We start from the raw sequence: 15,641 nt of genomic DNA on the forward strand, positions 1-15,641 counted from the left end.
ATGAAGTTCTCCAGAGAACCTTGTGTCCCCACATTTTGACAATCATTTGATCGTTGCATCCATTTTTCCAGCAAAAATGTCAGAACTTGAAATAATCTTGACGGTTTCGGATTGGTTGGTTGTACAAAAGAAGCAATTTGAAGACGTCACTTTATAGATTACATGATTAAAAAGGTGCACTATGTAGTTTTCGGGGAAGAAATCGTGCTAAAACAAACAAAATAAATGAGCTGTCTTCATTTCATTCATGACTGAATAAACTAAATAAACAAACTGACCTTAAAGGACAACACAATTTCATATTGTTTTACTTTGTATTTGGCGGACCCTGTCACTTTTCTAGTGTTCTGGGACCTTATTTTCCTCTGAGAACAGCTTGTTTATTCAATTATGGAAAAATAAATATTATCAGTTTGTATTATCACCTCATTAATATTGTAAATATTAAAATTCTGAGTTTGAATTTCATCGCCAAAACTACATAGTGCCCCTTTAATCATGAAAATGATCCTTAGTTGTATCATGTGTAAATCTGTTGTAAACAATCTATATACGTTGGTGCTTTTCAGACAAATAAATACAGCAAAAACGGAAACAAAGGAGCTACAAACAGTTTTATTACACTAAACGTGCAGTTTCCAGATCTCTGGATCAAGTGCAACAACGCTTCAGGAACACCTACTGTGCAAAACAAGCAGCACGTAACATAACCTCTACAGTATCTTTTTTTAAATAATGCATATCACTTAGAAAGTAACCTTATCGACAAAGTCAAACAATAGACAGTGCTTAAAAGAGGGTTAGGGGTTAAGTCTTTGTTGAATTACCCTGATAATTATGCCAAAGCTGCAACATAAAACAATCAAGGTGCTTTCTCTTTGAAATCATAGAGAATCTTTACAGTTTAAAATTAAAATTCAGACTTCAACAGTTCACATTTTTGCTTTGAGGGAGGAAACAGGCAGCGAGTTCAAGTATTTCTCCAGGGTACAGAGGTAGTCCTCTGGGTGGCATCGCATGTGTGCTGCATGTGTCGACACCTTCCACTTCTTGCACTCCACAGTCACGCCCCTCCTCCTCCAGCGGTCAATAACCTTGTCCATGGAAGCCTGCTCGCACATGACATCGTTGTCGCTGGAGAAGAAGAGGGCCGGCGCAGTGATCGGGCTGTCGTTGAACACCTGGATGGCAGTGTTGTAGAGGTCTGCTGTCTGGGATTTGAAGAGCCAGAAGTAAAGCATGGCAGTGTTTTTGATGAGGCGCTCAAAACGAGGAAGCAGGGTCTTGCCGAGGCCTGAAGAACGACAACAGACAGAGGGTTTATATTTTATAAGTAAGAGTACAATTACACATTATATGTATATTTGTTTTGCTTCTATTTGAATGACGTTCATGCTCTAAGTTTTGGAACTACAGCTCTGGGGATGTTAACAGGAAGTAAAAGGTTGCCATTGGATTAAGTGAGTTATGCTGTGGGTTACTCATTAAGTTTGGTTGAAAAGTATGCCGAATTAGCCATCAGCAGTTCCTGTTTGCACTGTAGCCATGAATGAACAGACTGCTATCAATGGGTTACTTTAATACTGAAGAAAACTAAAAAATGCGATGATTCTCAAGGAAGTTCTGCAGTTCTACAGAGTGTCTATTTTCTATGATTTCTAAGCAGATTTAAACCACAAGAGACAGAGGGTTTATATTTTATAATTAGAGGGACTCATTACATCTATATGTGTCTTACTTCTATTTGAATGACACACATTACACTACAGTTCCCATATTGCTTTGGGGGGTGTACCAGGAAGTATAACGTTGTGGCAGTACTGGCCAGCCCAACCTACATAAAAATATACACAAAAAACATATAAAACCAGGGGAATGCCCAATGTCCACTACTAGGACAATAAACAAATAAGCAAATGCCTCTTCTGGGTATAAAAAACAATTGCCTCCTACAAGCCCCAGGGAAAGTAAAGGGGCTTGGGTTTTAAGGGGTTCCCAAATAAACAAAGTTTCCTCACTATAAAGATGTGGAGCAGCCAAGAAAACCAAATAGGGCCTAAACAGACCAGAGTTTCTGGCTGCCAATCTAAGGGGGAATGAGGTTCTCAATGGGTCAGGGACAGATTCAGACTGGCAGTGAGAGCCACCAGTGTGCCATTTCCCACCTCTTTTAAGCCTTTACAAACAGGGTGTCATCACACCCTGATTGGCTGGGAGGGAAACGCCCCAAGCTGCTTCCACTCCTCAATCAGGAGTCAGTCTCCCCACCTGTGCACAGGTGATCTGTCTCAGCCCAATAATAATGCCAAATAACGGATTAAACTTTTTACGTCATTTTCAAGCAAAACATATAAAGATTTTATGGTTCCAGTTGTGTGAGGATTTGTACTTTATGTTGGTTTTAAAACAGTGTTGGAAAAAGATAAGATATTCTGTTAAAATATTACTTAAAAGTCACCCGTAGTTAATAGTACTTGAGTAAAAGTCCTGAAATATCTGACATTAAATGAACTTAAGTATCAAAAGTAACATTCTGGCAATAAACGTGTTAAAGTATCAAAAGTACAAGTAAACTGTAAACTGCAGACACTCTCCTCAGGGAAGTTAAAGACAAGCTGCCACAAATACTTCTCCTGACTCCTGCCAAATTGGAGCAGTGGGTCAGCTGGTGAGTGAATTATTTAAAGATCCAACACAAAAGTAACCTGAGCTGGATCGCTCGCTCTCACCTATCGCCATGTGCTCCAGACTGCCAACCACCAAGCTGTCATAGATTTGCCCTATCACCCTCTGTGCCAGGCCTGCGTGTTGTTTCTGCCCCTGAGCGATGTGGGTGAGTATCTGGGTGAAGGAGTAGCCACCAATGGAGGAGGCGTGAACCAGCACCACCCTCCCTGAGAACCGAGGCTCCTCTAAAACCTTTAAAACCTCCAAGCCGTAGTTCATCCCCCATCGAGGCCACAGGAAGTGCATTACGTCGCTCCGGACCCAGAGGACGTCCATGCCGCGGTCCAGGTAAAGGTCCCTGTACTTGGCAACTGCCCCCGGCTGGGCGCCGAGCCAGGAGAAGAAAACAAGAAGGGGACGGGGAGCGGAGACAGAAGCTGGTTGGTGTAGGGGAGAGGCAGATGTGTGTAAAGGCGAATCTGAGAGAAACGGAGAGGAAGAGTCATCATCACTGAGGGGCAGAGATGAGGATAATGGGGGGCAAAGATCAGTGGATGTTTGAGATTCTTTGGCAGCACAAAATGTATTGTCCTCAGCTGCTGAGACCGGAGTGTAATAGTACATTATGCGACTGCTGATCCTCTTGGCGATGAACCTGCCATCACTGACTTGTTCTGATGTGGCTGTAGTCCTGCAGAGGCTGGAAGAAAACACAAACCAGAGTCAGTTTTCAAAAATTAACATTCTTGGTCCAAAAGTTAATGAGTCTACTCTGCGCCATTGCAACCCTAACCGGCACTGATACAGCAAGTTATTGTTTTAGGTTAATATATTAAATTATTATAAATTACATGCTGGAATGTGGCACTTTAAGCAGAGCAGTATTTTCAGCTGGTTGTAACCGACTTACTCAACTGTTCTAATTCTGGACAGCATATTGGAAGAACGATGAAAAGAGCATTATAGTTTCTAATCCACTTCAAGTAAACGCACGTTTTTTTTAGCATCTTGTTGGATTAGGAGCGGCTTTAAACTATGCGATATTTCTTCAATGAAAGAAAGCTGCTTTGGTCACCTTCTTTATGTCGGATTCAATTTTATTAATGCTCAGAGCACGGCACAAGAAACAAAGGTCAGTCCTTTATGCAAACTCCGCAGAATAACTTCTCAATTTTAATTTTTTTTCTATCTCTATACTTCCTCTAGCCGGTCGCTATCTGTCCTGATCTATTGCAAATGAGAATGAGCGAACGCCGTCCCTCAGAGGCACCTTTGTTTCTGTTTCACTCTTCACGGTTCATGTCCCATCTAAATGTAAACCTCCGAACAGACCTGTGATTGTTATGCACAACTCATGTTCCCTCCTGTTACACAGTGATGGAATGTAACTAAGTACATTCACTTTACGTACAATTATTTGCATTTTAAGCTACTTTATGCCTCCACTTCACCACACTTTGGAGGCATATATTGTACTTCATACATCACTACATTTAAGCGATAGCTTTAGTGACTAGTTACTTTGCGGATTGCAGATTTTCATTGTCAAACAGATAAATAATCAATAAAATAATCATGAAAATGTTGAATATCAGAAACAATAATCAACCCAGCTGATTATCAGTTAACCCAGAGTATACAATATATGCATACATGTAAATATATGAATAATTAACTTATACTTTTGATACTTTAGTACATTAAATATCAGACTTTTATTCGAGTATCATTCGTATGGATGACTTTCACTTTTACAAAAACAGTAATATTTTAGCTCCATATCTTTACTTTTACTCAATTACAACTTTTGGGTACTTTTTACAACACTGTTGTTACATTCAAGGTATTTTGGTAAGCGCTTTCAGTGTAATAGTGCAATCACAAGATACAAAATAAAGATGTTTAAACATGATTATTCATGTGACATTATTTATGTGATATCTGTCATTTTCTTCACAATGGAAATATAATTATTATTAGAGTCATATGCATCAGTATTGGCATAGTGTAGATGATTATAGGAGATTATAAAGCAGTAAAATATTCTTGGGATAACTTCTAGTAAGTTTATTGTATGTTATTGTTTATTTTTCCAGCGCACTGATGCCATTTTTGACAATAAAGTGTATTATTTAACTGTGAAACATCCTGCCACATTAATATATAATGTGTAGTATCATTGTAATGTTACACAGGGATAACAGTGATAAGCTGTACAATGTAAAGTATTATATTTCACATTACTTTATATTTCATCCTGTCTTATATTAACTCAGTGTGAAGATTTAATGTTTTTTTGTACTTGACCACTGAACATCTCCTCTGTGTAGTAACAGTGACTCTGATTGAACCTGTCACGTGTGAAAAATGCCTTTAAATCAAAGTCTGAGGGGGGTGATGGTGTTGATAAACCCTTCATACATTCATGGGCTGGCATCTTCTGTAAAAATAAAAAAGATATAAAGTGTGAAGCACTTTATATCGCTGCACCGGTCTGAAACAATTTGGGAGTCCTGCTTATTAAAATGCGGATGCGGCACAGCATCAGCCCCCATTTTGTTCATCTCTACGCGGCTTCTGCCGAACAGCTCACACACACAAGCACAAGCGATATTATCACAGCGACGTGTCATGTGTGTTGTTACCTTACGGAGGCCAGCAGGTTTCCCATGTTTAGAGGACAAAGTGTGTGAGGGAGCCCCGGTCCTTTCTGCCACGGCACCGGCTGCTCTCAGGGATGACTGCTGCTTCTTCTTCTTCGTCTACTACTAACTACTTCATGTGGGTTTTGGCGGATGGCAAACAAAATGGCGCATTACCGCCGCCAGCTGGTAAGGAGGTTGGGCCGGGACACGAAAAACCCAATAAATTTTAAATAACCAAGAACATGGGATCATTTTTTTTTCTCGTTAGATAATAAAATAAAAATAATTAATTTAATTAACTGAACTTGGTAAAAAAAAAAAAGCACGAAAATCAGGCCTCAAGGAATCATCTAGTTTTAGCTTAAACGTTAGCCTACTTATATCTTTTTCTTTTAGTAAAGGTAACCACCACAGTGTAAATATAAATAATACTCTGTTACAAGTATAAAAGTACTACTTTGAAATTTACTTCAAGCACAAACAACTTTTCTAGCGTTTTCCCTGTGCTGAGCTACATGGCTACCGCTAGCCTCCTGGCTACCGTCCAAAGACAAAGTCAGTTTGACCTAGAAATCCCCTTTTTAGTGCTGTGAAAGGGAAGAGTAAAACACCTGCTTGTATTAATAAGTAGGCAGGTCTTGTTGGTTACTGATTTACTAGAAAGAATGGTGTTTTAAAATGTTCACGTCCTGGTGGTAAGAACACACATCAGCAAGGGAACAGACTTTGACACAACACCGGCGCTCTCCATTGAGTGAATGCCCTTCTGTTCACTATTGTTTTACGACCAATCTGAATCTAGTAAGTAACTAAAGTAATAATAAACTAATTAACTGCACATTTACCATTTATTTATGAGGGTTACGTGTTACCAAAATAGGAATGGAAAAGCAGTTCATTAAACATATCATTTATGACTGAATCCTCACACAGCAATAAAGAGTAGGATAACATTGCAGCTTAAGGAGAGTTGATCCCTGGATCTGCTATTTATAGCCCAAAGGACCTCCTGGCCAGAACAAGCCATTGCCGTCACGAGAACACAGTGAAATCACTTTGAGCTGCCACTTCATCTAAATAGGGAAACATCAGAAGGTCACGTAGGCTGTTTGATATGACCTACTAATCAAATAACTGCAAGGCATTTCAGTGCCACGAGATGGAGCCAGAGGCTAACACAGGCCTGGTCGACATAGAGAAGTTATATTCTTCAGTATGTGGAGAACTTCACTTAAGATTTACTTACTTTGATTACATTGGATGCCTCCTGAAGTGACTCAGGCCTCATAAAGTACATTCCTGCACTTGTTTTGCAGTATAATTACCTTATTTTGCCACCCATTTCTACGCAGACTTATGCAAGATGTGACCCTGCTGGATGTATTTATCATTATTACAAACTTTAAGATCTTCAGTTGGATTTAAAGTAAAGTTATGTGGGTGTAAATAAAGCTTTGCTCAGCAGAATTTTGAACTCCAACTGGTGGTTCAGTGGTTGAAGACTCTTATGACCTTAAATCTGATTTATGTTATTAGCAGTAAGCTTACATATTTTTCGTTGTGGCTTTAAACCACCAAAAATGTCTTTTCTGACATCAGTGTCAGTTCGTCTCGGTGTGGCTTGCTGTAAATGTGAGCCGTGGTTGTCATGACAGTGGTGGTGACAGTCGTGATCGGGTCTTTCCATTCTTTCACACACGGGCAGCACAGGCAGTTTTAGGTCATCACATGCTCTCCTACTTTCTCTTTTTTTCCCCCTCTGTCCCTCGATGTATTTTCCACTGTCACTTGCACCTTCCCCCTACAGACAGACAGACAGACAAACACACACACACACACACACTCAGCCTTTTATTTTCCAGTACTCCAGAATCCTCGTTTCAAAAGCCTGTTTAAAACCTGCTTTTAACCTGGTTTGGAGAACCCTGATAGAAAATGGCAAACTGTGGCATGGAAATATGTTATCCAGGTTTTTGATCGCTGTCTGCTGTCCAACGTAGGGCCTCCTCAACCCTAAATAGCAGTTAATTCTAGGGGCGCCCCTGCATCCAGCACACATGGAGCATTAGCGTCCATGAGTCATGTTTTCTTGATGTATGTAGTCCAATATTAACTGTTCTCTTAGCTCTTTTTTCGTCTTCGCCAACTCCTGAAGCAAATATCTGGCTTTTCAACTGCTAAATGCTCCACTGTGTTCAGCAGCTAGTTGCTAACTTTGTCAAAACAATGAGCTAAAAGATGATAAAACATATCAGGAGCTGCAGAGTCAGCTGAACCCTTTTCACATTTCACATTTGATGGGTTTTTACTATAAAAATATGTAGTGGTCCAGCTTTAATTTCAGTGTTTTGGCCAACAAGTTTATCTTGTGTGCAAACGTGTGTGTGTGTGTGTGTGTGTGTGTGTGTGTGTGTGTGTGTGTGTGTGTGTGCAACAGAAAAAAGCCTGAGACTTTCTATGCCCGCTCAGCATGATCACTTTCAGGCTCAGTCAGGCAGAAAAATGTTTGAGTCCCACAAAAACATAACCCTCGGCCCCTCGGCCATGCGTCCACGCTACCCTCAACGCTAGCTGCCCCTCTCTGTCCCCATCGTACGTCAACCTCTCAAAACAACCCCCCCTCCTCATCCCTGTTGATTTTCTATACATCCCCCCTCATCAAACGTCTCCCACCCAGGAAAAGAAAGCCTCCATCACTCTCTTTAAAACTCCAAGGCCCTCTCACCAGTCTTTCCCCTCTCAGCACCTCAGACCACCCCCCTATTGCTGCCGCACAAACCCCCGGCCTTTCCTCTTTGCATTGTTTCACCGTGGCCCCTATTGTCCGAGCAAAAAAGAGAGAGTTGGGAGGGACGGGAGGCAGAGAAGAAAAAAAGAGGGGAGGAGGGGAGAGAGGGGAGAATGTGCCCTCTCTGTTCTCTGGGCAGGACGGGTCCACCCACATCAGGGTGTGGAAATTCCGTTGCCGCTTCCTGATTTTTCCTCCCAGTCTTTCCTTTTCTACTCTCTGTCATGTCTCCTCGCATCATGTGCCTTCCTAACTCTTCACGCAAAAGGATGAAATCACAACAAACATGTCTGAAGCATTAAAAGACTGGAGGATGTTTTTACTTGAGTTAGTTGGAGCAGGTAGCAGCAATCGTACCCGATGCTAAATGATCACAAAAATAACAAAACCATTTAAATCGCAGGTATTGGTGCCGTTTTAAAAAGCATTCGGGGGAGATAATAACCAGAACGAACTACAGGAAACATGCAGAAACTTGCAGTTTTATGGTTAATCAAGCTTGGAAGGCGAAGCAAATTGTAAAGAACGGCAGTGTGGAGTTCTGCTTTTAGCAAGAAGTTGTTTTTATCTCTTCTGAGGGAACAGTGTTGTAGGATCTATCAGAAGAGATGCCATATGTTTTATCACAAAATAAGAAATGTTATGTTTTCGTAACTGTAGAATGAGTCCACCGTGTTGCACTGCCATGTTTCAACACATAGCACGAGGGCTTTTCATGTTTTAAGCAGACACTTTTATGGAGGTTCTCCTTCAAGTTTGGATCCATGGTAAACAACTCTTTCACAGTCGACTTAAAGCTGCAACGTGTAAAACTTTTTTTAGTTTGAATGAGGTTTGTTTGATAATTATTTGTGAGTTTGAAGCTACTAAAATATTTATTACAGCAACTAAAATATCACTTTGACCGAGCAACGTTTAAGCTAACACAGCACTATGCGTGTCCACTTCCCATTTCTTTATCCCTCCCCCTAATCTCCCACTTCCTTCCATCTCCTCCGTCCTTCACCCTTCTCCATGTGAGGGCTGCGATTTGCATTCATAACATGCTTAGAGGCCGTCGTAGCTTAAGTGTGACACCTGTCGTCTCTGTGGGAGGAGCTTTTCTTTTTTTTCTCCCATCAATCTTCCTTATTGGTATGGAGACCACGTTAAAAACCCCAGTAGGTTCACGGAGCTGATGTATTAAACATACAGTCATTGATTACAGATGACATGCTAGGATCTCACTGGACCCCCACCTGCGACGTCTGCACCGAAATCCAATTCGAAACCTCCAGCTGTCATTGTGTGTTTTAAACAATCTTTCTATATCGTTAGGTGTGGAATACTTGTTTCTGATTGGTTCTCAGATATCAGGGCATACGAGGTAAACTGCAGGTGACGTAGCAGTTGTAGTGGATACATACAGACCGCTACCTTACGCAAATAAAGTGAGCTGACAAACTAAATGCATCTTTAAACTGAGTGCTCGTAGCTTCATTAAAGGCACACCTCGTTTTTTTGAGTATGGTGATGGCGCATTATTTATCTCAAAGGCTTTTCTCTCTGTATCTCGCAAAGTAAACGCAGATGATTTGTCCACCAAGGTCATCCCTGATCCTCATCTAACAGCCCTAATCAGCCATATCAAATCTGCAGGGAGAGCTGTGTGAGCGCACATTCATAGAAACACACCAGAACACACACACACACACAGCACTGTACTGTTGCACGAGACTCGGAACACACACAAGGACTTTGTGTCGCTCGTTAAAACCAAGTGTGTATCTGATTCCTCCCCAAGTCAGATCATCTTTACTGACGTATATACTTCGTGACTGCTGCGGTTCCATATATTAAGAACTCGATTAATGACACGCCTCGGTCTATTTTTACATCAGTGAATCACAGCCATGAAACATCATTAACAAGTACACACACACGCATAAAAAACATGCACAAAAGTGAACCTGGCTGTCACTATTAAAAGGACTCAGGCCAGGGTTCATGTAGATGGCAGAGCCAATAAAACTATAGTTGGAGTCCATTGTTTTTTTTTCCAGACAAAGAAACTTTCTTTGACCTTTACAATCTGCCATTGTCTGGCACTTTCCGTGCGCTAGAGCCAGCGAACTGTACAAGGAGAGGAATCAGTATGAACACACACACTCACGCACACACACACACGCACAGTCACACACACACTGAATCCTAAGTATTCTCTGGGGGGACTCCAATCTGTTTCACAGTGTCCTCAAGACGCCAGCCAGACCTGAGAAAGCATGAAGTCCCTTTAACACACTGAAGTCCACTGCCATTAGTCACACTGATAACACAGGAATATGTGTAAAAGTGCGTGACACGGTCCACAGAGGTTATCTTGAATTGGAAGCGGAAGAGTGGTTTTTTTTAGTATTACAGCAGGATGCTGGAGCTTGTTTGATGAGCTGGAGGAGTAGAAGCTAAATCACTTCACAGCAGGGGGAGAAGAGGAGAAATTAGAGCTGCAACTCACAGTTATTATCTTTATCAGCTGATAAAATGTCAGAGAACGGTGAAATGTTCCCATTACAACTTCCCAGAGGCCAAAATCGACGTATTCAAATGTATCGTTTTGTGCAACCAACAGACCGTAATTGAAAAAAAAATTCAATTCAAGTTGATTAAAAACCGAGAAAAGTAAGAAATCTTTGCGTCCGTGAGGCTGGAAGCAAAAATGTCTGGGATTTCTGGTGAAAAGAATACATGATTAAGTTTCTGTCTATCAATATTCAATAGATAGACGGTATTAGTAATATCAATTTTGGAGAAGATGGTAGAGGCTTGGGTTTCGGAGTGTCCTGGTATCTGGTGTTTCCCTCTTTTGCTTCAATGGTGGCGTGTGCTTGGTGTGGGCTCCCCAGATTGGCTTTCTTTGTCTTGGTTTGCCTCGACGGATGTCCAAGAGGGAGTCCATGGCTTTTGGGTCTCCATGGTCGTCTTTGGTCTTTGGGTAGTTCTTGTTGCTGCAGTATAAAGTACAGTCGAATCATGGCTGGACTTCGGGTTTCTAAGGAGCTTTGCAGGAGCTGCTCAGGAACCAGATAGTCCTGGGATATTCTGAAATTCATGTTTCCTGTTTTCATTTTTCGGGGATTAGGCTATTCACTTGGATTGCCGAGTTGGTGTTGATGAAGAGGGTGTTATATTTGAGGAGATATCTGATGCATTTGTGAAGAAATGCACATACAGGTCATGAAAGCTAGCCTATATCATGTATTTAAAACATTTCTCCTTTGATTTTAGTTGAGCTGTCTGCCCTTAATTATGTTGTATTTATGTTACTACGATGCCAAAATCAGAAATCAAAGTAATTAAAAAAACAGGAACATTACGAAGACATGAATAAATAAAAACTGAGCCATGACTCGACTGAAGATCCTTAATTAGAACGCTCGTCTGTTGTTGGAGCGTCCTCGGGCACAGTTTAAAGCTCAGCTCACCCCGTCCCAAAATTCATATCTTCCTAAGACGGGAACATTTAAATCTGTCCTGAGATCAGAATGGGAGTTAATTTCACCTTTCATATCCCCTCAATGTTGTTGAGCAAAGCCTGCAGGCTGGAAAAGAAGCACTTGTGTCTACAGTTATTACAAAAATGATTTCTTTTATGGAAGAAAACCTTGTGCAATATCTCCTGTCTCTGAAAATGTGCTGCTTTTACCAAAAAAACATCAGATTCCTTATAATAAAACACCAAAAAGATGGGTTTGTTCCTTCTCTGTGTCAGTTTAGTATGGGAGATCCATTCTGTGTCACTTCCTTAGACATTACTTAGTTTGCATATGGCTGTCTTCACTAGTTTTGAAGGTCAGAATAATAGCGTATGCATTTCGTGTGGAGGATACACATCTTCAGACAATGCATCCAATCTAAATCCAATTTATTCCACGTAAAAACAGGACAATACACTGAATTCAGAGCAGAGGAAGCAGCTATCATGTACCGAGGAAACTAGTCTTTTATCTCACTAGGGTAAAAGTAAAGGTGGTAAGAATAGCAAGGAGAGTCGAGGTCAAATATGTTATTAAGGCGATCTCGCCTGCGCCGGCGGGACTGAGCCAAGCCGGGGAGGGGGCTTCATCACAGGCAGGACCGCTCAGCCACCGCTCAGGAAATTACGTTTCCTTGGGTTGGGAGTCGGTTGATTGTTTCTATATTTGGGAAAATTCCTGGGGATCATAGAGGGAGAGATCTGGGGAATGTTGTGCCAAAGCTGGTTCACAATAGTAGCACTCTTCATTGACTGGACACCTTAGATGTCAACACAGATAAGTCAAACTGTGTGAAAGGTTAGTCTCTTCAACCTCGTGTAAACTTTGTAGGAGGTTGGACATGACGTGAGTTGTTCAATGCCCGGGAAAGGTGGGATGGAAATTAACAAAACAGATGTTTTACAGGAGTTTATTTTTGTAGTTTTGGCCTAAAGAGGTACCTTCATATTGGACTATTCTGGACATATTGTCCTGCGCCAACATCAAGTGCCAACACAGGAAGTGGTGTGTCTGATGTGTAGGATGAGGGTCACCTCAAGTCACAGACCTGCAAGGAACTTGGTATTAACCATAACCATGACCTTTCCCAAACCTTAACCATACCGCCACCAGTTTATTTGCTATAACATGATATGGCTAATCCCATCCCAGCTGTACAGTAGTTGCCATTGATACATATCTGGGTTTTACATTGGTGTCAATATTGGACAGCCACCAGACAGCCAACCTGGCCCAGCAATTGGGTTGAACTTTGGATAATTTCAACTGGGAATGGAAACCAATGCGTCCAACATGGCAAGAAACACAAATGATTAGTCAATCCAATTGTATACCAAACCCTCAGGTTACTCATTTGGAGGACAAAATCATAGTAAATGTATTTCCCAAACCATTCATTCTAGTCTTCGTGGTTTACATACCAACGACCCGGTCCAATTTTGACCTACCCTACTTGCAACAGTTTGATTGTACTGCCAAATGAAGTTGTGATCTGGCTGGAGGTGCCTAGGGTGGTTGGATGGTTCAACAAAATGTAGTCAGACTTTTGTTCGCTTCCTGCTTACTGTTGTTTTTTTTTAAAAACTCTGCTCGCGATCATTCCTGAACATTAACCAAGCGATTCTTTGAACCCAAAACATGATCTTTCCCTGTAACCAAGTGGTGTTTGTGCCAAGTGGCCATATTTGGATGAGTGAGTGGAGACCATGGGACCATAATTTACTAAATCAATATCACGCTGTATTGAAGGAAACTTGAAAGTAGAAATTGAGACCGTAAACTCATTACGACTCTGTTTACTGAGGTAATAAATCAAGTGGGAAGTAGGTAATTTTCTCATATACTTCAATAAAATCAGACTTCTTTTTGCCTTCACTATATCGATGTCAGATCTGAAAACTATTTCTGTACGGCATCCTGTCCTTTGTTTATTGCTCAGTTGTTATCATAAGCAAAAAGAACGACGGCTAAAACTACAAAAACGAGACCCAAGTTGTACTAAATTTGATTTAACCTTTTAAGTTTGGCATAATATGAAGAAAAAGCCATTCGTAGAGTGGAAAAAGTCAACGCACGAGCTGTACGAGGCCTAAACATAGTGCCTGAAAACCGCTGATTTCAAATTTCTCCAGCTTACAGCTCGTGTTTGTGTGCACACGGAGGTGCGCGTGTAACATTCATCATGTGTGTGTTTGCATAAGCGATTTGTGGTCTCACGTCCAACTCTGTTTCCCCCCGTGTCTGCGGCATGGGTGATCTCCGCTGATGAACAATTTGCTCGGTGAGGTGTGACCACAGGCATTGTGGTGGGGAGCCACACTGTGGACTACTGATGCAGTGAGCGAGAGAGATAGAGAGGGAGGGAGGGAGAGAGAGAGAGAGAGAGGGAGGGAGAGAGAGAGAGAGAGTGGGAGGGAGACTGGAACTCAATTCCACACAGACGAACCTTCACGGGCTCAGAAAGACGGTCTCTCCCGCAGCACACACACACACTCACACACACTGACACACACACACACGCCGCTGGCTGTGGATTCTCCATCTTATTCCATACATCTGTAGGTAAGGTAAGCAGCTGACATGTTTTCATCTCTCTCTCTCTCTCTCTGTCTGCATGTGTGTGTGTGTGTGTGTGTTAATCAGCTGTTTTTGCATCCAGGGATAGGGGGATGTGTGGGTCTGACTCCAGTGTGCTTGCTGTAACACGCTGACTCACAAACATACTGTATTTCCTTTAATACATGGGAGGAGGGTTTAGGATTAAAGAGATCACACTGAATCGTTTAAAATATGGAAAATGTGTGTGTTGGGAGGTGTATTTACTGTGTGTGTGTGTCTGTCAGTGTGTCATCTGGGCACACCTGATATATAAAAGACGTTAACATCTGTATTTTCATGAAAATCTGTCTCGGATTATCCAATCACATCCATGTTTTTTTCAATCTGTTTTAGCACAAGGATGTACAGAATACATATGCATGAATGTGTGTGTGTGTGTGTTTTGGTGCTAGCAAATGCTCTAGCAGGCATGGATGTGTGTGTGTGTGTGTGTCTGTTTGTGATTGCCCATTTGCATGTGAGTGCAGCACACTCCTACAAGCGGAACAGAGGCGTCCAAAAGGTGCTCAAATCCCGGGGATTAGCAAGACGTCTTCGGCTTCAGCTGTCACCATGGCAGAGGCAGTCGGTGGAACGCCTGTGTCTGAGAGCGCCCTTTACAGCCGGCAGGTTCACTGCATTCATCGGCTCTTAGCCTAACACAAGCATTAGCCCGACACAATTAATGTCATTCTCAAGCACGGGGAATACGTTTCACGAGTGGGGGATTTAAAAAAAAGAGTATAAGAGGCGTGGAAGATGTTCAGAGGAGCAAACTAATCCCAGAAAATGGAAAAATTACATGCGAGCGAATCAAGTTTTTCCTGCACAAATGAAAGTCCAGGAGAGTTTTTTTTAAGGTCGCCGCTAATGTTCTGAGACTGGATTTGTAAGATGTCCAGAGGAAACCCCGCAGATTAGAAGAGCACGGCATTAATCTTGTTTGTGAATAGCATGACTCAGGATGGTGTATGTTGTAGAGCCTGCAGTACGTAACCTGTTGGAGTCGTGCCCCGCGATGCTGCTCGCAGGTTTGGCTATTTGCAGACACGAGAGCAGCTCTCGTTATGGTCAGTAATGTCCAGGGGACTATTGACCGCAGCTGGTTGAACCATTTCTATCTGCAGATCTGTACCTCGCAACTCACAGCAGTGTAAGTTCGTAACAGGAGGACAGAGAATGAACATTATGTCAAATGAGGAATTAAACAGTGATCGTAAAGTGTCAACAGACAACTCCCCCCCCCCCAGTGTTTCCAAGTGGTGTTATAGAGGTTTATAGGCAACCAGTGTAAACACAGATGGTTTCATTATTTGAAATCCATTAGAAATCTGTGGGGTTTTTTTTAAATTGGCATCTAAAACGGGAGGATTAAGCCTTGTTTTGGTCCGTCTTTCTCGTGGCTTTACAACCCAGCGTTTCAGAAGCCTG

At 41.8% G+C, this 15,641-nt stretch overlaps 1 protein-coding gene across 4 annotated transcripts; it reads right to left on the bottom strand.

Moving 5' to 3' along the window:
- Positions 1-595: 595 nt before the first annotated feature.
- LOC141008548 (transmembrane protein 53-A-like) lies at positions 596-5,418 on the bottom strand. Of its 4 annotated transcripts, none has more exons than XM_073480965.1 (4): positions 5,318-5,402; positions 3,290-3,367; positions 2,730-3,146; positions 596-1,294 (listed from the first exon to the last, which is right to left on the bottom strand). In XM_073480965.1, exons 3-4 carry the CDS (start codon positions 3,001-3,003, stop codon positions 933-935), a joined length of 636 nt encoding a protein of 211 aa, XP_073337066.1. In that variant the 5' UTR covers positions 3,004-3,146; positions 3,290-3,367; positions 5,318-5,402; the 3' UTR covers positions 596-932. The 4 variants fall into 4 exon arrangements, with proteins under 4 accessions (XP_073337066.1, XP_073337067.1, XP_073337064.1 ...); XM_073480966.1 differs by having other exon boundaries at positions 5,313-5,322; XM_073480963.1 differs by having other exon boundaries at positions 2,730-3,367; positions 5,313-5,418.
- Positions 5,419-15,641: the final 10,223 nt, after the last annotated feature.

Source organism: Pagrus major, chromosome 14 (genome assembly GCF_040436345.1).
Source record: "Pagrus major chromosome 14, Pma_NU_1.0".
NCBI lineage: Eukaryota > Metazoa > Chordata > Actinopteri > Spariformes > Sparidae > Pagrus > Pagrus major.